Consider the following 25,216-nt stretch of genomic DNA (forward strand, 5'->3'; position numbering starts at 1 on the left):
GTTACTAAAATGCTATGCTACCAAGGTGTCTTCGTGTAATTAAAAAAAAAAAGAGAGAGAGACGCAATCGTTTTATAAGAAATACAACATTTAGTTTATTTTGCGAATTCCTAAGCAATAACTCCCTAACAATATCGCGAAAAAGAGTCCGGTGGATCTATGCTTTTTTCAACGTATATTGTCCTATTCGATGTGTTTACAAAAATTAACATCTGTTCGATTATGAAAATCTCATTATACGTTTCCTCCAGAGAAGAAGCATTTAGGTTGAAATAAAGGAAGTTCAAGGATATTCAAAGATTGGAGAGTTGGCGAATTGGACGTGATTTTGCGCTATATCCAGAGGAAAAAAAGAAAAAGGAAAAAAAACATTACATGACTTCCTTTTTAACATCACATTTCTCAAATGATTAATATTAAAACGATATTAATTAATGATTATTACTATCGATTAAGAATAATATAATTATTAATACTAATAGTGTACAACCATACGTTATTCTTTTTTCTTGCGGGCGTTAAGGATATAACATCGTGAAATGTTTTTCTCATATTTAGGCTCATGTCTAATCGGTTTCTTGAATAATATTACTCTGTTTCACATTCGTTCATTTTACATACATACCCATTCACGCTCTTACATACACGTTTCTTTTTCTTTTTTTTCTGATCTCGCGTTCAGATCCATGTATTCTAAATTTCTGGCAGCTTTCTTTCACGCATAATAAGGAAATAAACACATACTCGGAATACAGGCACACTTCTCTATAACTTTTCCATTTGCCTTCTCGACATGGCAACAACTCGTTTCCGATTTCTTTCCTACCCCATATCTGAATCTGTTCAAGAGTAGAGCGGTTTTGAGTCGCATTTATATTACATTTATTTCAGCCCGCTGCATTCTCTCTTATTTTTCTTTTTTTCCAATGATGAATTACATTGAATTCTTATTTATTATCTCTTAATTGTTAAGATCCTTAACTAAAGTGTCTGATTTTTTTAAGTCTTCCTTCCATCAGGAATTATTTATCTTTAAGCTCTGCATCTCCTCATTTTTTTTAAAGATCGTTCAACAAAATAAACTCTAGCGACGAGACATCGGTAATTACATCGTTAATTTTACGTATATACATACGCCTTTAGTTTTAATATGTATATATAGCGAAGTAAAAAGTTTATATACTAAATCTTGAGCGAAGATCAATCGGTACTTTTACATTTGTTTTATCAATATTTTAATCATTTTTCCCTTTGTTATTTTTGGTTGTTTTTTTATATCTCATTCCTCTTTTCTTTTTTGTCTTCGCTCTTCGATTTTCATGCAAAATCACGCAAAATTTGCTCAACTTTGCAGAAATTTAGGCGAAACCGAATCCTTCACTGCATTCGTGGATCGCTTTTAATAAATTCGTGCGAAGCTTATCGTATGTTTCATAAACTGGTAGATCTAGCTGATTGAAACTAGAAACGAATTTTATAAGTTAAATTTAAATTCGAAAGAATTTAAAATGAAATAATATATATTTACCATGTATGTGCTGACGGAAGTCTATCTGTCGATCTATCTTCACGATGAATTTGGAACTTTTGTATACCATTCATTCCTTCTAAAGCAGCGAAACCTTGAAGTGGCACTTTTGAAGTTCCAGTAACAAATTGCAAAAATTTAGCCCTATCTGCTTGATCGAAACCTCGTAATGCTCTCCAGAACCATTGAATCTAAATATAAAATAAACAATATTTGTTATTAATAAATTCAATTTCAAATTTAAAAATATTGTTAGACAAAATAATATCTTGCTATATACTTGTAAAGAATTTGCATTATATTTATGATATTCAGTATTAGCTTTAAGATCCTCAATATCTACATTGGGTAATCCACTAATTAACAATTCAAGTTCTTGTTCATTGAATATAGAGATCAGTCGTTTGGGAATAATATCATAAAAACCTTCTAGGAACGCATTTAATCTGTAAAAATGAAAAAACATTATATTATATAAATCTATTATTATATTACACTATATTATATAAATTATATAAATCTATAAAAAATTTAAAATATTAAAATTAATCTTTATTTTATTTACTGTTTACGAATTGCTCCAGTCATTTTCATTTGACATACGAGCCGAATATATTCTAATTTTGTTTCCTCAGTAACAATGATATTACGTCCATTTGGTATTAAGTCACGTACATCATTTACACCAAATTCGTTTACCTAGAAAATCAATTAAAAAATCAGAATGTAAAAAAATAAAAAAAAAAGAATATATACATAAAAATTGAAAATCCTATTAATCTATTAATTTACCTCTGTAGAGAAAGTTAATTCGTATCCAAGATCAGCAATATTATGCTCTGTGAGATATACAAGTCCTTTGTAAAAACTATAATCCTCACTTTCCATATCTGTATGTTTCACAAGTATTCCCAAAATGTGTTTATAAAAACTACGCGTGAAGTAACATTCTAATAATTTGTTGTCATAAATTGCTTTAGCTGTGATAACAATTATCAATATTAATTATCTTTGTTTTTTTGTATATTATTAAAAATATACAAGTAAAAAACTTACCTATAACTCGACCGACAAATTTATAATAACATAAGTGATTAGGATTACAATGTGAAGAGGAGTTTATCATGTATGTAACTCGATCGCCAGGACTTACAGTAAACAATGCATACATAGGATTAAAAATTTCTCTGGAAATAATAACGTACCACTCTCTAAGTAATCCTCCAGCATCTTGCCCTTCTTCACCTAAAATTATTTTAAAATAAAATAAAACAAAATAGACTTCATATCTTAACATATTTTTTAATGATTTTTGCTTATTATGTACCTTCAAAAACAATATAAAAACGATTTTTCCATTCATCAGCATTACGCCTATGAAGTTCTCGAAATGAATCTTCAAATACATTATTCCTACGAACATGTACTGCCAATTCTTCCCTTCGAATACCTTCATCCATTCGTTCTAATTCTGTTCGGAAATATCGTCTTTTTACGTCAAAATCAAGAACTCTTGTGTGATCCACTAACACAGAGAATGGTCCATCTGCTAAATGCGTAGTTGTTTGACGAAGAATTTGATTTAAAACGGTTCTGTGCGTTTCTATAATGTGTAAAACATAATAAATATGAATTTTTATTATATAATATTCTATTAATGTATAATGTTATGTTTGATATTTTAATATATTAATGTACCTGCAAATTTAAGGAACTTGAGTTGGTCCGGTGGTAATGTCTTCTGTGGCGTAGGTTGTATATCCCAAGAAGTATTAATAGTAGCTTCTGATTGGGACGTTCCTTCATTATCTGAATAAATTGGTGAAACAGGTGTTAGATCAGGAACTACTTCGCGATTTTCCGTACTTGTACTTAGATGACGATCACGAGAAGTACTCGATGATGAATGTACTAGGAAAAATGCTTCTACTGCAGGCTATAAAATATAATTCATTATGTACAATTGGCCAATAAGAAATTAAATGAAAACATAAAATTTATAATATTTACTTGCAATACTAAAACTGCATGTTGATCTGGAGTATATTCCAATTCCAATAAACAAGCACTAAGTGTTTCCCATAGATGATCTAATACTAAACTTTCACTTAATAATGGAAGCTTATCTTCACCTATAAATTGTATACAAATATTATTTAATATTGTGAAAATTAAGCTATGTTTATAAAAATATAAAGCTTCAAATTACCTGATTCTGAAGCTTGATTAGTATTTTCAGTATCTACAGAACTTTCGGAACTTTGAGTGGCTGAAAAAAAATATAATTTATTTTATTTTTTATTTTATATTAATATTTTAGTGACAAAAATAATGAAATATTGAACATACATGTTTTTTTATTATTTGCTAAACGTACAGCTTCCCTTATTTGTACAATCACTTTAAGTATTCTTAAGAAAAATGCCTGACTAGAAGTTTTGCTAACAAGAGCAGCCATCGATGGTAATTGAAGATCGCTGCCAGCTTTAACTTTACTCGGCGCAGTAATAACTACACTCTCGTTGGTAAACCTATAATAAATTATTATATCGATGTATAAATACAAAAAAAAAAAAAGAAGAAATAATATTTGTATATTGTATAATACAAAAAGTATACCTATCTAAAAGAACCCAACGAGAACCTCCAGTACTAGTTGACGGTTGCTCTTCGATAGAATTTCGTCTAAGTTCACGATTCAAAACTTTTAACTCCATTAATAAATCTTTAATGTGTTCACAAACAACATTAGCCAATTCCATGGCACCTTCTAAGAGTAATTTTAATATCTGTAAAAATTATTTTATTAAATTAATAATTTAAAAAATTTTTTAAATATACAAATATTAAATGTATATAATTAAACTCGACCAATTACCAATTGTCTAGTAGGATCAGGACAATGAGATAAATTAAGCAACAAAGCTGTTGCATCTTCAAGTCCTTCTTCAGAGCAACTCTTACTTGTCAATACTTGCACAGCCAATTTAAGATGTTCTTCTGGTGCAGCAATACTTTGTTCTTTATTCACATCTGTTCTTTTATTCTTATTTCCTTCTTGTCTACGATACGGATTCACTTCCGTTAATCCGATTGAAATTAAAGACAATAATTTCAACACTTTGTCCGTTAATTGACTGCTACGTTTAATAACCGACCAGTTTAGCATTGAAATTAATTGACCGAAAGCGGATGACTCAAAAGTTGTGATATTATGTTCCGTATCATTTCCTAAATTTGAATTTGAGTGCGATCTAGCAACTGATTTTCCTTTTTTCGAAGCACATGAATCAAGTTTCAACAACATATCCCAAAAATCAGGTTGATCACTTTTTCCTGGTTTCGATGTCGATTTACCTTTCGAACCGACTTCTTCTTTGTTATTTGAATCTTTTTCTTTGTTACTTTCTTTTTCATCTGATTCTTTAGACTTGATTGGTACAAAGTAACCAGGAAAGCCTTTAGCCAATGATATTAATAATTCTAATGTATGCCTACAAAAAATGCAGATAAATTAATTAAATTGTTTAAAAATTCTTTGTAAAATATATCTTTAAAATACATTTATATTTTTTTTAGGCATACATATAAATAATTTAATTTACCTGCATACTGTAGGAGCTGCTTGAGGATGGATGGCAATACTACTGCCTTGTCTTTCTGATTTTTTGCCTCCATGTCTAATAATATGGAAAACATTTGCTCTACATCCAAGCGCAGCATCAATACTGATGTTTAACCATGACTGTGCATTGCTTCTTTGATCAAAAATTTTAGGAGCACTAAAAGAAAAAAAAGAAAATTAAAAGATTTGATATATACACAATATAATTATATAAAATATATTTGTATATTTAAAAATTAAAATATCTTACCAATAATCGTGATGCATCATGGGCACTAAGCTTTTTCTTCTGATTTTTCCACCAAAGTCCATGGCTATATCTTTATTTTCATCATTACTTCTTTCCATGATACTTAGTAAAGCTCTAACTACCCATTCCCTTGTGCTACCGTGATAGCAAAGATTCCTGATAACTCTATGAAGCCTTAATGTATTAATTTTTGGTTCATCAACAAACAGTAATACCAATACGCAAGCCATCGACTCATGATCCAATAATTGTCTGCCTCTGAGTCGTAGACCCGCTCCATGATGCGTTATACTAGGATCACCATTTGACCATGGTTGCCATCCTCTTTGTGCTACTGTATGAATTGCATAACGCGTTCCACCACCTCTACCTATTATTTTATGTTTAATTAGTTTTTTAATTAAATATTTCAAATATAAATATATATTTGTCATTTACCTCTTCCAGAATTTCGCAATATACTAGATAAGGCGGCATTTCCTTGACTAACATGATTAAGAAATCGATCTTGCATTATATGTCTATTTCGAGCTTCCCATTCTCTTCGAAGATTTTGAGCTTCTTGAGCTAAGTCTGGTGGAAGAACGGATATTTGCGATTCTTCCATATCAGTTAAAATCTGTATATATAAGAAAAATAGAAAATTATACATTAATTAAAATTTAATAAAAAAGAAAAATAAAAATAAAAATAAAACATTAGAAATGTTTCAATAAAAAAAATATGAATAAAAATTATGACTTCTCGACTGACCGCTTGTCGAAGAGAAGGTTGTAAATTTTGGAAGAATGCAGCTGCGTCAACTGGGTCTTCTGGATTGGCACTTGCGGCTGCATGACGTTGTTGTTCCAAGCGTTGTTGCGCAAGAACTTCTTCTTGTATTGCTGGAGGTAAAGCAGCTAAAAATTCAGGATTAACTTCAACCGGTCCTGTTAATTCTTCGACTACAGTTGCCTGTGCTCTTTGCCGAATTCGTTGAAGTCTATGAAAATTGCAAAAATTAGAATCAATGAATTAAAAATAGATTTATTTCTACTCAATTTCTTTTATTATATAAATAGTAATGTGATAAATACCTTAGTTGCTCAGCAATAACTTCGTCACGCATATCTTCGGGTAATGCAGCTAAGAAAGAAGGATCTACACCATCCGGTAATTGTTGTTCTTGAGATTGTTGGTTTTGTTGTTGTCGTTGCGACTGTTCTTGTGATTGTTGTGGCTCTTGTTGTTGCTGCTGTTGTATAGATGGTTGTTGTTGCTGCTGCTGTTGCTGTTGTTGTTCTGATATTTCTGGATTAATATTTTCTGATGCGGAAGTGGTAGGTACTTGATTGAGAATATTCGCACTATATCAAGAATATATATAAATTAAATTAATAAACTTAATTACATTAATTTTTAATTAATTGATCAAATTAAGTTAAATTTTGTTAATTTTATATAGATATAAAGATATTTACTTTCGTTCAACATTTGATTGACTGTCATCCGTAAGAATTCTTATCCATTCAGATGAATCACTTTCTCTTAATAGATCTTCATTAGGTTCTTGACTGAAATCAACAACTATGGACGTATTGGGTCGACTAGATGTTTCATTAGTATTAGATCCTTCAACGGTACGTTCAGATTGTCCTATAATAATTAATTCATATTGTTAAAAACTTTCTGTGTTGAAAAAAGAAATTAATAATAATAAAAAATAATTTTAAAATTAAATTACTTAATCTGCTTGCTTCAGACGCGCAAGGTCCAAGTACAGAATCCACTATACTTTCAGCAAGTTCCAAAGTTGGATTTCGATTGCTTATTCTAGGATCTCTAGGTTCTGTTGGTTGTTCTTCTGGTGGGGGAGGTGGTGGTCGTTCTTCATCTTCTTGAATGGTTGCATCCATCTCACCAGTTACATCTAAAAATTGATATGATTAAAATTTAATAATTTAATTTTTGTTTAATTAAATTTTGGCTAATATAAATGTTTGATAATTGTACCAATTATATCTTCGTCAAGTGTGCGTTCTAATCGAGTTGTTTCCACGCAAGTTTCAAATCTAGGAACAAAATTATTCGTTTCTTCTCTTTGTGAAGTTGATGCAGTTGATATTTGTTCATCCATAGATATTATAGTAGAAGAACCAGCTAAAAAATATAATTAGAAATAAGTGTATATAGTTATTTATAAAATACAACTAAAATAATTAATTATAATCAATATACATTCTGTATTATTTAAATGATCTTTTCCATCTTTGTTATCTTTTTCATTTTTTTTCTCAGAAGCGTATTGCATTTTACGTCTTTCACGTCGTTCTCCCAATTCTGCATTTCTACGTTTTTCCAATCCAGGAATTAGTTTATGTACAACACCTTTAACAAAGACAAATTATTTTATTTTTCTAAAATCTTTTCTTTTTTTTTTTTAATTTATCAATATCTTTAATATTAATATTTACCAACACAGCAATCCGTTTGGGAATCTCCATCTAATAGTTTGCTTTCTTCAATCCACCAATGTAAAGCAGTAGGAGTATTATTTACTGTGGTTGCAAGACTAGATCCGAAAAGATAGCCAGATTGATCCTAAAAAATTATTATTAATGAAGAAAAATAAATTAATATAAAAATAAATTAATTAATAAAAATCATAATTTACAAACCACAAAATCTATTTGTTCTTCTTCTTGATTTGTTAATATTCCAACACCATTATCCATTACTACAACGCGTGTATCTCGAAAACTGGAAGCCAAAACCTGACTGGCAGATAATGGAATTGCTTGTGCAGCTGGACCTAAAAGTCTATTGATTGCAAATACAATATATATATATTATTTTACAAAAATTTAATGTATGAAATTAAAATATTTAATTATATTTTATATAATTAAAAAAGTTTTAATTATTTTTTATGTATTTATATTTTTTAATATAAAAATCTATATATTTTTAAACTTAAATTTATATAAATATAATTAATGTATTCAATTTGAATTAATTTACCTTTGCAATATTACAGGTGGATTTGGATTTCGTGGATTTGGTAATTGAAGATATTGATATCTTCGCGGTCGTACAGCTCTCTGACCTCTTGTATTAGTAGCATCTAAACCTCCCTGTGGTATTAGCAACGAATGGGAATTAATACCTGCAAATAAAGAAATCAATTTGTATTATAATTAAATATCAATTTTTTATACTATTATTATTATTTTTTGATACTATTATTATCATAATAATAATTTCATGCTTACCACTACTTTCAGAAATTGATGGAGGATTTTCAAATAGTCCCAAAGGAAGAGGAAATGTTGTACTCCATGGAAGACTAGATCGTGGTGTAACTGTAGTTGAAGAATTCACATTGTCTTGATTATCTATATTATGTCGAATCATTACGACACTACTACCATCACGATCTGTTGATGGAATCATTCTGAATACACCACTTTCTCCTACATCTTCATAGAATTCAATTCCGTCTTCTTCGTAATTTGAGGATCCTTCTTCTTCTTCTTCCTCTTCTTCTTCATTTTCTTCTCCTGATAAATAAAATATTAATATTAATTTTAATATTAATACTAATTAATATTAATATTAATTCAATTGAATAAATATTTCTATTATATATAACATAATTACCATCATCCTCTTCTTCTTCTTCTTCATCTTCATCATCTTGCACTTCATCTTCATTATCATCAGATGGATTGCTATCAGAATCCGAATCAGAGCTCATTAAATCCTCCTAAAAGATATAATTCCATAAAATAAAAATTATATATATTAAAAATCATTATATTTTAAATATTTTAATTTATAAAAAAATAAAATAATTAATATAAAATATTCTTACCGTAGCATCTCGTGTTGGATCAAAATCAGCTTCTCCATCTCTTATTGCAAGGCTTTCTTCATCAATGTCCATTGGTCTATGTGGTCGAGAAGATTGATCTTCCGTCACGCCCGGCCCGTCCCTGGAAAATAGTACACTACTTGACTATAAGTACAGTAGCTTATACAAATTTAAAAATATGTATATATATATATTCATTAAAATTTTTATATTACTAATTCAATTAATATTTCAAAAAAGGAAATTTTAAAAATATAAAACATCATATATGGTTACCTTTCAAGCAGTTGATCCATAATGTCTTCTAAAGCAGCTTCATCTTCATGTACTTGACTTTCTGAAGTAGGTTCAAGACTTTCCGCAGTAACAGATATATCGTGTTCTGTATTCTCTGCGTCTTCGTTCGTTTCTTCGCCAACAGCATGTGTCGCTTCTGATGTTGTAGTTCCTGTTTGTTCTCCAATAGGTTCCTCTTGAACTGTTCTACTTTTTGGCTTTGTAAATTTGTTATTAATAGCACCTGGCATTGGTTGATTTATAATTCGCGAAAGCGTTTCCAATGGTTTTAAAGCAGCATTTATGGTAGCAGCCATATTTGGACTTGATAAATCCAGACTATGTGGAATTTTTGCTAAATCTGTAATTATTCCTTTTCTCAACATGATTCTTACAATATAGTTAACATTATTGTATTGATGCATCTTCAAGGAAGTCCTCAATTGATTGTAAGAAGTTGGTGGACAACTATCAATCATAGTAGAGATCAATCCAACTAATAATTGAATTTGTGCATGTTTCTCAGAACTTTCAGGAAGAGCTAAAGTTCTTGTTAAAGCTGCTTTTACTTCAGTCACCAAAGTTGTTTGAACATCCGGAGAATGATTACAGGAAGCAATAGCAGCTATTAACATTCTCGCCATACTGCTGCATTGTTTGTCACTTGAATTTTCTGGTGACATTGGTAAAAGCTTATCTAAAAGAAAAGCAAGAGCTGTTGTGTATTCAGGAACCATTTCACTTTGTCCGGCTCGATATGCATGCTCTGTAATTAAACTTGCGACTGCACTATATGAGCGAACGGCTTCTGCAAGTATCTTCAAAATAGCAGATTTTGTTAATAAAGGTTTTTCTGCTTCTTCTGGTTCCACTTTACTGTTATTGCTATTATCTGGATAAATTTTCATTGGTATTATTTGAGAAACTTGATCCTCATCATCAAGAGTATCATTTGATGTTGTTGCATTATTTCTAAGAACATCTCGTCGAGAAGATGAACTTCCAACATTAGAATAAGATGTCTTCTTTTCTGGACTCCTTGTTGGTGTAGAAGACTTTTCATCAGAGACAACTGGCATAGGCTTTATAAGAGCATTCAGAAGATCTTTTACAACAGATATTGAAGCTTTCTCTACCATAGGCATTACTGATGAGTGACTTGGTGGAAGTGCCTTGACAATTAATCTATTATCATCATCCTCTTTTCCTAATAGACGAATATCTACTCTTAAAATGTTTTCACAAACTTCTCTATAAACTTCCGGATTGCGACATACAGCGCTATTAATCTGACGTGTCATAAATAAGATTTCTTTGCAAGCTGGAGGAATATTGCCTTGAGTACGACTACGAATTACTTTTTCCATGGCTAATCGAAGAGTACATGGTTCTTCCAAAGCATGCCTTATTAAAAGAGTACTTAAAGTTATGCATCCAATGAAACTACTTGCTTGAGACATTTCTAGAAGAAGTTTCACACCACCCTCACGAACAAATATTTCGGCATTTTCATAATCTCTTGTAAGTCTCAAACAAACTTTCATAGCTGCATGTAAAGCATCTCGATCTACTGGAATAGCCATCAATCTTACACAAGCGCGTATGATACTTGGAGCCATGCTAGGATCTAACCCTTGCAAAACTGTATTCCGTTTATCTTCTATTCGATTTTCGTCAGTGTCCATATTTGTATCAGAACCTGATCCACCATCTTCATTTCCGGTATGCAATTTAAAGCCCATCGTAATAGGTCTTCTATTACCAGTTTCTTCATTAACTTGAGTCATGCATGAAAAATTAATTACATATCGTCGCCTGTTACATGTTACTCTCGTACTAGACTCGCCAGCCCAATACGCATCATTAATTATTCGATTATTTACTGGAGAATATAAATTCCATTTTCCTGTGCTGAGATCGAACCATTTCCACATCCTGGTTGTTACTTTATACATTAATTCTTTTCTCTTTGTCAATACCGCTACTTTTTCTAAACGTTCTATCAGCAATAACAAAGGTGCAAGCCATTTTCTAGTTTTCGTAGATGATGTATCCTTATTACCTTCCTTAACAATTTTACTTTTACTTGCAGTTAACGGACCCTCACTTACGACTAATAAACGTACAAGTTTATTTAAAATAGCATATTCTTCTACAATTTGAGCACAGGGCACTCGCATTTCTTGGAATGTTCCTTCAAAGAACATTGTATACAGATAAATACGTCCAGTAACTTTATTAGCTTCTTTACATTCTACTAATTTTACTCCAGCATTCGGGTCTTGACTTTCAGCAACTTCGATTAAATAATCTACCAAACCTCCAATTTCTTTCATAAGTTGTCGCAACATATTATCACGCCATTCATCTCCGTTTCTTTTAGCGATGGCAACTAATAAATCGCAAATTCTGTATACAGTATCAGGCATGAGATCCAATAAATTTAAACATTGACTTAAAGCATTTTGTGTAAATTTATCTATGCTTTCAGTTATGGTAGTAGCCTCACGTGAACTGGATTCTTCTGTGCTGAAAACATTTCGCGTTTCCGCCGTTTCTCCAAGCGACATCGCTATGGCATGCATTATTTGATCATCATCTACCAATTCTAAATCCATTATTAAATCTTGTCCGCTTACATCACCTGCTGGCACATCTGATCGACGTAGAGTAGCAGGATTAGTTAACAAATAATCAGTAGCTTGTTCAACTGTCAATGTATGAAGCAAAGCTTCTATGCAATGAGCTCTACTGAAACCCATATCCATCAACTGTCTTAGATGTTCTGGATTTACATCTGCTTCTGGTTCTTCTCTGCGATCGGATATTGTTCCACCTCTTCCGATTCCACTAGTTCCACTAGTACTACCACTAATACCTCCTTCATTATTTTCTTCTTTTTCAGCATGTTCCTATAAAGCAATTAATTTTAAAAAAATTTGTTTTTGTTTTCAATTTTTTTTCGTACATAAAAATATTTAATTCTACATATTTTGCATAGATATAAAATATGTATACCTTTATGATCTGCTCACTTCGTAAAATATGTCTTAAGATAGATAAAATAAGTTCTGTCATATGAACTCCATAATTTTTTAAAGGTTTCTTTCCCCACATTAGCATCACTGCCTCGAAAGCTTCCTATAATTGATAAAAAATATAAATATAATCAATAACATAAAATATCTTATTTATTTCGTTTTGAACAAACCTTATGAATATCCGTAAGATATTTTATAGGATCAAATGTTTCATATACTTTATATATTCCAGTACATTTTGAAGAAACAACATATGGAGAATCAAGAAGAGTTTTAGGATTCACCATTTTTTCTAAAATCATCAACCAACCATCTAAGAATTCTCCAGTACAATCAGGTAAATTTGGATGCTCTAATCCTTCAGATAACGGAAACTGTCCTCCTCCAGATAATACCCAATGAAAAGCACTAAAAATATATAAAAATATTATTCGAAATAAAATATGAATTATTAATAATTTAAAAAATTATATTTCTTAATATTATTATTAAATTTACTTACGCGAAAAATGCATTTTGTCCGCCGAGTTTAACGAACTTTTGAAGCATCAAATGAAATGGATACCCCTTTTCATCAAATAATGCAGGAGATACAAAACTTAAAGTGCACATCAAAAAGGTTACTTGAAGTTTTGGCACTGTCGATGGTGGTAATTTATCCCATGATAATCCGCGAATTAATACACAATTTAAAGCAGTTGCTACACTTCTAGATGCTTGTGAAGGTAAGGCTGGTATTGGAGGCATCTGTTGTCCTCTGCGTTGTCTAATTGGAGAGCCCATGCAAAGCTAAATAAATTTTAATATTAAAATTAGAAATAAAAATATATTCCGAAATTTGAATAATGTCTTATTTACCTTTACAAGTATAGCAAAGAGTTCTGCTAAAGCTCTGCCCATTTTAGATGTAAGTCCCAGCAAATGTTTAGGATATGTAAGTCGATGAGAATTTGGAGATATTCTTCCTGTACTAACACTTGGTTTTTCGTCTACTTCCATAGGTATAGGAGGCGGATCAGTGCTTAAAGCTTCCATAGCTGTAGTCATCCCATTACTTCCCATATCTGTAGATGTAGCACCAGACCAACTAGTACTTTCACCTTCATTTGTTGATTCAGGACGTATAAGTTTATCCATATCTTCTTTTCCAAAATCACAACCAGCCGGAATAAAATCTTCCGTGGTAAGTGCTAATAAGGCTGTACTTTCCCAGATTAGAGCTGTATATAATTCTGATAAACCTTTCAGAACAGTCAAACCAAGTTCAGAACCCCAATGATTCATAGCCAAGTTTCTGATTTCACTTTGACTGGTACGGCACACTTGTGCAAACATTATTATATATCCATAAGCAGCATTCATAGCATGAAGTAAAGGTGTTGCCGTATCACTGGTAAAAGCTGTTTCCAGATTTGGAGCATTGACAAGTTCATGTAATAAAACAGATCCTCCTGGAGCTTCCATATAATTGTATAATGGTTTCAGCAAATTCAAAACTTCATTCAACTGAGATAGACCAGTTTTAAGAACTAATGGTTCATGTGCGAGATTTAAAATACTTTTACAAACTGTAGCTACAGCTTGTGCCGTTTGGGCAACTGAATGATCCACTGGAAGATTAGGTAATCCTAAAATTGACAATAATGGTACGAGACCTTTTTGGGCGACAAATTCTCTACAATGATCATCCGTGGAATTATTACTGAGAATAGCATCAACGAATTTTGTAACATTTTGTATATATTCCATTAAAGCTATTGGAGTTTTTTCTCTAGGTTGAGGTGGTGGAACTGGTTGAGCAGTGGATGATGAACATTGTTCTTCACGTTGTGGATGAGAACTTGTACTAGCTTCTTCTTCATCTTCTTCTTCTTCGTCGCTACTACTTCCACTACCACCTCCTCCTCCTACACCAGAATCTCCAACTCCAACTCCAACAGATTGTCCAGAAGATTGACGATTTCCAGAAGTAGTATTTGATTGAGAATTATCGAATTTATCTTCAGCTTGCAAGCATATATAACGAGGATCACAACCCAGTACACAAAGTTCTTCTAATAACTATATACAAAAATAAAATAGATATTAATATGAATAATATATTTATTGCTATTATATTCGTCTTTGATTTTAGATTCAACAAATATTGTGTAAAGTTATATTTAAAATATACTATGTGTATAATGAAAAAAAAAAAATATAATACCTTTATAACAGCAGCGATTGCATCAACCTTCAAACTTGGCTGATGTCGCATTAATTCATCCATTGCATTACCCAAATTCGAAGCAGTATCACCTAAAGGATCTGTGCTACGACGTCGATTCATTGCAGGCAGATAAAGTGGCGATAATAATACTTTAAATAAGCGTTCGAAAGGACGTCGTTTTACAAATGATTCTAGTCCACGCTGATTTAAACATAAAGCACTAAATACATTAGGCAATGATCCTAGAACTTCTCTACTAGCAGGAATCTGTAAATATAAATAATATACCATTTTAATAAATATTATATCATTTTCAGTAATACATTATATATTATATTTTTTAAAATAAATTAATAAGATAATTACTTCTTTAATTAGTAAAGCATGCAATACAAGATCAGTTAATCCATTATCCTGTAAAGAAGATAATAAAGATGGCTCTTGGAAAACATATACTGTTACAGCATCTGTTGCAATAAGGAACAAAGAAGGACCATAATATTCTGAATTACTGATAATATGTCTCAAGGAAGAAGGTAAAGTACCCTCCATAACATGTCTAATACTATCAGAAAATGTAGGATCTTGAATAATTTTTTTAATAAAATTTAATAACGCTTTTAAAAGTGTAACTCGCTGTGGTAGACAAGTTTTTCCAGTTTTTCCAGCTGAATAATCTGGTATTTGTTCATTTTTATCATCGGTTTTGGAACTCATGTTCTCATCTTCCGAAAATTCCATAGGATTAGATGATTCTTCACGCTCATCAAAAGCACGTGAAGACGTAGAACTTTCATCGCGATCCATTGATCTTTCACGAGTGGCCTGAGAATTATCTTGATAATGTATTGGTTCTATTTCAAATGGTTGTTCTTTTCTACAAACATTTACTTCCATATCAAGACGATTAATAAAACTGGCTAAACCACCATGAGCTTGAAATCCTTGCATATCTATATTTGTTATTAAGTCTATAACACGAACTGCCCTTGTTACAAACTATAAATAAAAAATTAAAATTAAAATTGAAAATATTTTATGAAATTAAATATACAATGAAATTGTAAAAAAATTTACCGTCAAATGTTCAAACTCGCTACCAGGCCAATTCATGATTTTTAACAAACTTTCCATCATCCCACAACTAACAAGTGCTTCACATCCTGCTTCATAACTTGAAAGATGGTAAAGAAAGCTAAATAAAGCTGTTGCAAGTGACAAAGGAAATGGTTGTCCTTCAGGTTGTGGAGAAATTAATGTTGAAATGCAAGTTCGAATTAATACAGGAAAAAATCCATGATATGAATTGGCTCCAGTGACATCGATTATCATATTTAATCTTGAACTAGGTTTTCTAAAATAAATTAAAATGAATCAATAAGTAAAAAAATTAATGATAACAAAATTTCATAAAAAATATCGGAGAAATTATAATTTTAGCATATTTTTTCTTACTTTGGAAAATGTGGATTGCGATCTAAATGAATGATACTTGTAAGAGTTCTTAAAGCAGCAGCACGTAATTCAACAAGATGTGCATGTGGAAGTTCCAGTAATTCAACTAATTCTTCTAAAAGTCCAGGATGCAACAAACTATGTGCATTTTCTTCTAGTTCACTATTATATACAAGTATTGATAATGCCTGTAGCCGAGCGTGCACACATTGTAATCGTCTTCTATAGTCAGAGAAACTGTGTGCTAATCTTATATGTGTAAATAACGCAATCTAAAAAAAAAAAAAAATAACAAACCTAAATATTTATATATACATTCATTAAATAATTAAATATATTATAATAATTTATATATTAAATTATATTCATTAAATATTAAATACATACCAAAATTAATATTAAAACAAATATAACTTACCTGTCGATCTTGGGGTACGTTATTGACTTTTAACAAATCATTCATAATTTGTGCTGGTGTTTTACCCAGTTTATCTACATTTTCTATATGTATACATGTTACAAAATTCGTCTGTCCAGATTTTTTTGTGCCAATGTTTGATGTGGCATTTGAATCTGTCGTTGAATTTTCTGCATAAAATTCGAAATGCAATGTTGTGGCACTTGCTGGAAGTGGCTAAAAAAATTAAAAAAAAAATGCAATATATTTTGTAAAAATTATAATCATTTATAGAATTTATGTTACCTTATCTGGATATTCTTTACAACATTCTGCTAAACCAAATCCATTTTCTTTACCTCCCCAACTCTAAAATATAAAAATTGCACTTAGAACTTTTATAAATTTCTTATATATTAATATAACATACATTAATTAATGCACATATCCTACCTCTGCTAAAAGAGTAAGTCTACTTAATAAAGCTTGTCTCTTGTCACTATTTAAACGTGCAATGAAATTGCTACGTTTACTGAACATGTAGAGAATATTTAATACACCAAGGACAACATGCATGTCACAGCTTGATAATAAAGTCACTAGATGTTCCATACTGCTGTATAAATGTCGCGAATATGAATGTTCAATCAATAATGTTGTAAGATGTAGAACCCAAAGGAGAAGTTCTTTTGCCTATAAGTAATAAAATAAATATATTTATATATTTTTAAGAATAATAGTCCATAAAAAAATAAAATTATATAACAATTGTACCTCTCTATTTTGAGGGAGATCACAAGCCAATTCCCATGGATTATCTGGGCTTTTAGCAGCAGCTTCTTCCAAAATGCTGTCACTAAGGTCCAATACATCGACCCAATGAAATAATTCACATTTACCAAAAGTCCATGCATCTATTTGCTTTAGCTCCTCTAGCAATTCTGCATGGGAGCATGAGCGCAACTTGTTTATAAGCGCCTGACATTTTGCAGGCTAAAAATTTATTTAAATTATGTAGAAATTAACATATTAGCATATTCTACAATATTTTTTTTCTTAAAAAATATGATTAAAATATTACTTACCGCTTCTGATGTATATTTTCTCAATCTATTGCGATCAATTTTCATTTTGACAGATAGAGTCTCTTCAAGAATTTAAAATCTGAAACATTATTTTACAATACATTTAATAAAAATAATTAATACAATTTTCATTAAATGTAAATATGATAATGTAATTTATTAATCCAATAAAAATTTTTCTCTAATCATTATACTTTTAATAAATAATATCATTTTTATAATTATTAATTAATAAATATTTTATTCTAAATTTCATTGTTAAAATTTTTTAAAGATTATTAAATCAAAAATAAAAGAATATAACTTATATAATGTTTATGCAATCTCATTTAATATGAACAACGAATTTCAAAATCAATAAATGTAATAATATTAATTAATATATTTAAAAAATATATATTTTAAAAATTTAATTCATATTCTTGAATATTAAATATTAATTTCCTAAAAAATTTATACATTATTTCACAAATTTTTTTTATATTGCGAAATAAAATTATTGCGAAAAAAATTATCTTTATTACGAAATCGTTATTCCATATAAATCATAAAATTCATTAGATTATTAAATTAAATGTTTTAATAAAATAATAAAATAATATAAAATAAAAGAAAACACTTTATCATTTTTATGTTGATTACAAAATTTTTCCATATGGTTTTTTAAAGCAGATACTAAAATAAAATCATTGTTATTAATATATATACATATATGTATATATATATATCTTTGAATCGATAATTTTTTAATTATTATTTAATAAAAAATTTTATTAATAAAACGGTATAAATCATACAAATTTATATCAATTAAAAAAAATTTTAATTTAGAACATAGTTAATTATAACACAACATTCGTAAAAAGAACAACACAATGACGTCGTAAACCTCATGATAAGCCTTGAAAGCATGACAAATCGTGACAAAACGTACTGTCGACGGCGCGAATAGTTATTTAAATGAATCTGTATAAGGAAACACATAATCGATTATAAAAGGAAAAAAAGCAACGTAAACAAAGGAATTTTCTAGGAAAAATACAATACAGTTGCAATGTAAATTTTAATGTTCTAGAAGTTCCGACCGTTAGAAGGACAATAGGAACGAAAACAGCCTCGATTCTCGTTAAGATGCAGAGTCATCAATTTCTAGAGCCTAACCTAACTTAAGTGTATGCGACTAACATAAAATAATAACAAAGATAAAATACTTGTGAATAATTTTAAAAATCATATTGGAAAATAACAAATAACCGAATAACGGGTTAAAACGATAAAAAAACGAACTATAGAATACATAAAAGTGGTGAAAGCAGAGATGCACTCGTGGCACGAAACTTACCTATAGATAAGCCGACAAGGATTTGATAGAGTCGTCCTTGTCGTTCGGCCTTTCGATAAATTCGAGGTCGGAACGATGCGGCATCACGGCCGTCGAAAACCGTTCCGTCGGTGGTTTCTTACCACCTTGATCGTCCTCGACTAGATTATATATCTTCAGTCAATGGGACGCCGTTTTAATTTCGCACAATACTAAATGGAATTCGACGAAATCAAACCGAATGATTTGAAATGACAAGAATTGACCGGTTTCTGTGAGAATAGGTATCGAACTAGATCAAAACAAAACTTAGCGAGCGTGAATAGAGCGCGATCCTCTTCTATCGCTTAGCGCCAATCGGAGTACCGATCACCGCCATTTTACCGAGGCTTTTCGCGGAGGATCGTCCACCTTTCCTTTTAACCTTTCCTTTCGTAATGTGCTTCCGGATTGCAAGCTTCTCGAATAATCTTGCAAAAGTTCACGACCTTCACGCAACACTACACAACACTGCACACGGATTAGAAGGATCGACAATCAACGAATTTATTATTCCGAATGCACTACACTGACTGCTTGTGTACGCAGAATCATATATATCATATAGACTGAACAAGGCAGCACTGCTACTAACCACTGGTAGCTGTTTCGCATCTTTCGTTGAGAAATTTCATAAAACTGTACGTTTGCATTATATCACTGCGCAATATGGAGGATTATATAGCAAATGTGTCCTACTCTCTGCACCGATTTTTCTGATTCGTTCACTTCCGAGAAATTCGTACTTATGATAGGACGCTTTGCAACTATTCGTAACTGTTCTTCATTATGTGTCGTTGTTGAACATGCGTCTAGAAACACTATGAGAAATTCAGCCATGCATTACAAAATGCTCAATGTGAATAGGACTTAAAGTTATTATGAACACTGACTTGTAGCTCTTCCCTTTCAACCAATCCTAACGAAACTTTCCATTGTATAGTGATCTGATTGATTAAACGTATAAAGGATTTTATTTTTTATACATAAGTCGCTCCATTTAATTATTCCTTTCAAACTGCGCAGTATTGAGTAAGTATAACAACAAAACTTCTTTTCTTTTATATTATGATTTTATTCATAATTATTAATAACGTTTTATAAATATGAATTTTAAAAAAATTTATTTAAACGTTGAATTATCTCAATTTTTTAATTTTAATTTTTTTAAATTATAATTGGAAATTTTTAAATCGGATTATTTTTAGATTTATGTATTTTCTATTCATTTTAAAAAAATGTTAAATTGTGATATTAAATACAATTTTTATGTAAATTAGATGATTATTCAATTTTAGATAATTTTAAAATATTTAGATATTTTTTTAATATTTTTTTTAAATATTTTCTTTTTATGTAAATATTTAAAAGTACTAAAATTTAGTAACTAAATAATATTCTAGTGCTTTATTGACGATTGGCACTAGTTAAATGTATCGAAGAATAGAGTCTTTTGAATTATTCTTTCAATTATTTAAAATGTAGATAATTATAAATAAATATTCTTATAAAATTTCTAAGGTATTCTTATTTTATTTTTATTTTAAATATAAACAATAATAAAAATAATTTACGATTACATATAATTAATTATATTTATATATTAATAAATATGGTTCAGCTTTTTATAAAAAAAAGTAATTTTCTTAATTTATTATTTTTAATTTTTATTCTTTTCACTAAATTCATAATAATAATAATTCGAAATTTCATGTTTTTTTATTAGTTTTTTCATTATATAATGATAATATTTATAATTGTTTCATAAAATTTTAAGCAAGATAATTCTTTCTCCAATTACAAAAATATTCACTGCAATTGTAATGAATTAAAATTAAAATTAAAATTTAATAAATAAGTTAAATAAGTATCATATTCTAATTTAAATATTCAAATTAAATTAAACTTATAATTTAAAAAAAAAATAATTTTCCTAATATTTTTGTACTTCTAATATATATATATATATATTAGAATAATTATATCTATATATATATATATATATATATATATATATATATATATATATATATATATATATGTATAATTATTCTAATAATAAATTTAATATATTATGTTTTAAATTCTATTGAATTTTATTAAATATGTATTTAATATTTATTTTTTTAAACTCTATTTCTAATATTTGAATTTTCTGAAAAATAATACTAATTTTTATAAATTAAAATTGAAAATATAATGTTTCAGGTTGTTCTATCGTAATATTTTGTTTCATCGCTATTCAACGAAAGTTTATGAAAAACTATAGGCAATTTTGCAGATATTGGATAAATTTTATATATTTGACAGATATTTGTAGGAGAATCGATCATCAATATTATTACTTTTTAAGCGAAAAAACTAAGAATTAGCTAGGATATATCTAATATTTTTTTTGTTTTTTTTAGACGATTGCCGTTGAATGTTCATCAATCAATTTATTGTGGCTGAAGATATTTATTCATCAAAAAGTAAATAAGAACTAATAATAAGAAACATTGACCGCCGTTAAGAAGTTTATCCACGAACTTATGATTAGTACTCACCATTACCGATTTCTTGTCACTATGATGAAGATTGCCACGAATGGAAAAAGTTATAACGTTTTTCTTGAACATAAAATGTGTAAAGAGAATAAAAAATGGTAATATATTTGATTATTTAATATTATAATTATTATTTTATAAATTAAATATAATAGTTATAATTTTATATATATGTACATATATTTTTTAGATTAGATTTAAAATTAATTACATTTTAAATTAAATTCTATTTTTAATTGGTATTTTTTTTTATTTAATACTTTTTATAAGAATCATTTTTCTTTATATTAATAATTATAAACGAAATACAAGTTATAATTAATTCAATATTTTTTTTCACAAAGAATTTAACAAAAAAATAATTGATTTCTGTATACAATAAAAAAATGTATATATTAATATATTGTAGTATTGGAACATTCTCAAATATTTTTCATTTAATTATCGTGAGACCAAGTTTAATTAGAATGCTGCAATTATGATTAAAAGACTACTTTACACTGGCATTATCAATTTGATAATAACTTCTTAATTAATGTAGGCAAAGAATTCTTTAATAGTTATGTTATGATGCGTTCTTCACCGTGACCTAGTCTCATTAAATTATATTACTGTATATCATATTTCATATTAGCTTAATTAATGTCATTTCCTCGAATTTTTCATAAAAATTTTACTATTTTAGTTATGTTTAAATAAACTTAACTATGAAAGTATGCCAAAGTAATTACATTAATAATTACTTTGTATATTAAAATTTATGATAATATTATCATATTTTTTAATTTTTATAAAATTACAAAAATTAAAATTGATATTTGATTATAATTAAAATAATAGTTAAATTTTGTATTTTAAAAAAAAATTTTTCTCAACTGTAAAATTATAATAAAATCAATGCATGAAATGAAAATAAAGCAGCAAGAGAATTAAATATTTCATAAATATCTCAAAATATAATAAAGAAAGAAAAACTATTTAAGTTCATATATATAAAATAAAAATTTAGTTTATTATTTAATAAATAATATTATTTGTTTTTCTTTTTTAGTTTTTAAAAAAAATAATTTTGGTTTTATTTAATTTCTTTATAAAAAAGATTTCATAATTTGAAAAAATATTTGAATAATATTTGAAGTTTAAATTTTGAATTAGATAATAATATTTGAATTATTTTAAAAATTAAAGAATTAGATTATCGATAAAATTATGAGTATCTGGATTAATCATTATCCAAGGAAGAAAATTCGCAAATACTTGTCCTTTTATTCAGTAAAAGCATCTATCTTCAATAAAAGCTAATAATGAATAGCGGAGGTATGCAAAAAAAAAATGTAAATGAATTAAACTGACTAATATATTTTCTCATGATATATTTTTATTATTAATTATTATCATATTATTTTTTTTAATATAATTTTTCTTATCACAAAATATTATTCTCTTTCTAGTATTTTTTTTTAAGTCACAAGCTTTACATTTTTATATATTTTATTATTATTATTAAATAATATTTTTAAAAATATTATAATTTACAGAGAAAAATTCATGAAAATTGAATAATGAAATTCATATAGACAAAAATATTTTATTTATTTATTTTTTTTATACAAACATTGAAACGATTTTTATTTATTAAATTACTTGTTTTTAGACATTGAGAAAAATATGAAAGTAAAATTACACGTTTCTTTCATTATTGAAATTGTATTAAAAAAAAATTTTCATATATAAATTGGACAATATCTTTACAATTGTGTTGGTCAACAAATTCATAAAATTTTACTCAATCTTTAGAGATTTTTTTCACCTTATAACTTTCAGCATGTATCGACAAATTGTTATTATGAGCGTTACATGAATCACAAATACTCTTCTTCCAAATATACTACAGTAATTAAAAAAATATATTTGTATAAAAGTATAAAAGTGTAATAAAAGTAACTTAATCTTTTAGTTTTGAAATTTGTAAATAGCATTATATTCTGATTTTATCAGATTGGAAAACTCACATTTGTCATAAAGTAAAATCGCAAAACCAAAAAGCTTGATTTACTCTGGATTAGGTTGGCTTCCATGTAGTTATGTAAATATTTTCATAATAATGAAAGAAACGCTTTCTTTTTCTTACTAATGTCACTTCTATAATGGTAGAGAAATCTTGATAAAAATTTTCCCGATTAGAAAAATCTTTTTATGAATTTTACAGGTATTCAGGTATCGGAGTGTAGCAGAATGATAAAACATAGAAGGAGAGAATAGAAACAAGATTGGAATGGGAATGGAATCTGGATAGAGGCGCGCATGCGTCGACCCCGTTCATTCACTCCTCCAAATCATTCATAAATCGCGGAATCCTACGCTTGTAATCTTCGCACTTCTCGCAATTAATGATAAAACAATGCATATTGTGAGTTTGTTGTGCGAAATGTTGCAAAATTATATCATAACTTCGTTATTTTTTCAAATAGAAAAATCAATAAGTTTGCTGCTAATTATAGATGAGTTTTTGGACTTCTTTCCTTTAAGACTGAAATATGAAAGATAAAAAATTATTATTATTGTTACTAGGAAAATAATTAAAAAGGATATCTTTAATTAATTTAATTTATATTAAATTTTAGTAATGAATAAAGATTAAGAATTTATAAAAAAGAAAATATAAATAAAAAAATAAATATAAAAATGTATTATTTAAAAATTACTAATTTTAATAAGTATACTCACAAGATAATAACTGGATTATTATTAGAAATTTGTTAGATAATTAATATGTGCATACATATACAATAAAAATGCAGCAATTGTCTATTATTAAGATATAAAATTTGATTGTAATGATTATTTTATGATCATGTTGATGAAAAATGGTGCAAACATATCTGAATATTCAAATTTATTAATGAAAAATCAGAATGCTTTCATCCTTGCAATATAACTAGAATGAGACGTCTTCGATTCAGATATAATTGACGCGTCGACTGCACACGCGCTCAGTTAGATACAGTGGGGATAAAGGAAGTGAGGATATACCGGATTCGAGACTGATGGAAAGTAGGAACAGAATCAAGCTGGCCACGCATGTGTAAATGCATTACTCAAAATAGTTATTCTTGTTTTCTAAATATATGCTTTCAAAAACTATAAAAAAATGTATTATAATAAAACATGATTTGCCTTTATGAAATAATCTTCTAATCCTAAAGATTTGATAACCTCAAAATCATGTACTTTTGGAGTATTTTTTAAATCATTTTAAATTATACATAAATTTACGTTATAATATATAATAATTAATACTCACGTATTTCTTTGAAAATACATTCGTATGTAGAATGTATTATTTCTTATTTCCAAAGAATCGTTTAATACGGAAAATTGAATTTTATTTTGAATGCGATTATAAATCGAAGAAGCTTGAAATTAGATCAGACCCATTACTAATCGAATGCTGCACATCGGTGGTGTATTCATAGCAGGGGGAAGATGGTGCGCATAGCCGAGAAACAGTGCGTTAGTGGGGATAACTAAATTCAAGTGGAAGGGAGACGGCGCACGCACACCTATGTGGGCACGGAATTCGGAAGAGCG

The 25,216-nt window shown here is 28.6% G+C and overlaps 1 protein-coding gene and 2 long non-coding RNA genes across 6 annotated transcripts; 1 reads left to right on the top strand and 2 right to left on the bottom strand.

Moving 5' to 3' along the window:
* Positions 1 to 70: 70 nt before the first annotated feature.
* Positions 71 to 19,820, bottom strand: LOC411961 (E3 ubiquitin-protein ligase HUWE1). Of its 2 annotated transcripts, none has more exons than XM_026442187.1 (43): positions 19,062 to 19,820; positions 17,720 to 17,798; positions 17,409 to 17,627; positions 17,088 to 17,327; positions 16,941 to 17,003; positions 16,656 to 16,871; positions 16,238 to 16,509; positions 15,860 to 16,136; positions 15,149 to 15,781; positions 14,780 to 15,049; positions 13,432 to 14,634; positions 13,076 to 13,362; positions 12,744 to 12,981; positions 12,551 to 12,673; positions 9,533 to 12,444; positions 9,257 to 9,377; positions 9,043 to 9,148; positions 8,655 to 8,942; positions 8,404 to 8,548; positions 8,061 to 8,202; positions 7,857 to 7,983; positions 7,621 to 7,770; positions 7,396 to 7,542; positions 7,127 to 7,312; positions 6,864 to 7,038; positions 6,480 to 6,749; positions 6,157 to 6,385; positions 5,842 to 6,022; positions 5,404 to 5,773; positions 5,134 to 5,310; positions 4,407 to 5,022; positions 4,148 to 4,317; positions 3,878 to 4,059; positions 3,738 to 3,797; positions 3,539 to 3,660; positions 3,227 to 3,464; positions 2,856 to 3,131; positions 2,585 to 2,773; positions 2,321 to 2,508; positions 2,094 to 2,227; positions 1,809 to 1,974; positions 1,529 to 1,719; positions 71 to 1,461 (listed from the first exon to the last, which is right to left on the bottom strand). In XM_026442187.1, exons 2-43 carry the CDS (start codon positions 17,762 to 17,764, stop codon positions 1,359 to 1,361), a joined length of 12,447 nt encoding a protein of 4,148 aa, XP_026297972.1. In that variant the 5' UTR covers positions 17,765 to 17,798; positions 19,062 to 19,820; the 3' UTR covers positions 71 to 1,358. The 2 variants fall into 2 exon arrangements, with proteins under 2 accessions (XP_026297972.1, XP_026297971.1); XM_026442186.1 differs by having other exon boundaries at positions 9,257 to 9,392.
* A 166-nt stretch (positions 19,821 to 19,986) lies between these two features.
* LOC100577539 lies at positions 19,987 to 24,035 on the top strand. Of its 2 annotated transcripts, XR_003305159.1 has the most exons (4): positions 20,093 to 20,111; positions 21,288 to 21,395; positions 21,488 to 21,723; positions 23,835 to 24,035. It is a non-coding gene; the product is annotated as an uncharacterized LOC100577539 (long non-coding RNA). The 2 variants fall into 2 exon arrangements; XR_003305158.1 differs by lacking the exon at positions 21,288 to 21,395 and having other exon boundaries at positions 19,987 to 20,111.
* Positions 23,864 to 25,127, bottom strand: LOC113218931. Of its 2 annotated transcripts, none has more exons than XR_003305161.1 (2): positions 24,930 to 25,127; positions 23,864 to 24,155 (listed from the first exon to the last, which is right to left on the bottom strand). It is a non-coding gene; the product is annotated as an uncharacterized LOC113218931 (long non-coding RNA). The 2 variants fall into 2 exon arrangements; XR_003305162.1 differs by lacking the exon at positions 24,930 to 25,127 and adding an exon at positions 24,353 to 24,507.
* Between the last annotated feature and the right edge of the window lie 89 nt (positions 25,128 to 25,216).

The sequence above is a fragment of the Apis mellifera genome, linkage group LG8 (genome assembly GCF_003254395.2).
Source record: "Apis mellifera strain DH4 linkage group LG8, Amel_HAv3.1, whole genome shotgun sequence".
Lineage (NCBI taxonomy): Eukaryota > Metazoa > Arthropoda > Insecta > Hymenoptera > Apidae > Apis > Apis mellifera.

Bases quoted from the DNA above. Each gene is read 5' to 3' on its own strand.
- LOC411961 (XM_026442186.1), bottom strand. From the start codon at position 17,764: ATGAAAATTGATCGCAATAGATTGAGAAAATATACATCAGAAGCG. The intron at 7,039-7,126 runs GTAATTTAATTT...TAATTATTATAG, and splicing joins GTCTGAAGCAAGCAGATTAA to GACAATCTGAACGTACCGTT. The intron at 3,661-3,737 runs GTAATTTGAAGC...TACAATTTATAG, and splicing joins TAATCAAGCTTCAGAATCAG to GTGAAGATAAGCTTCCATTA.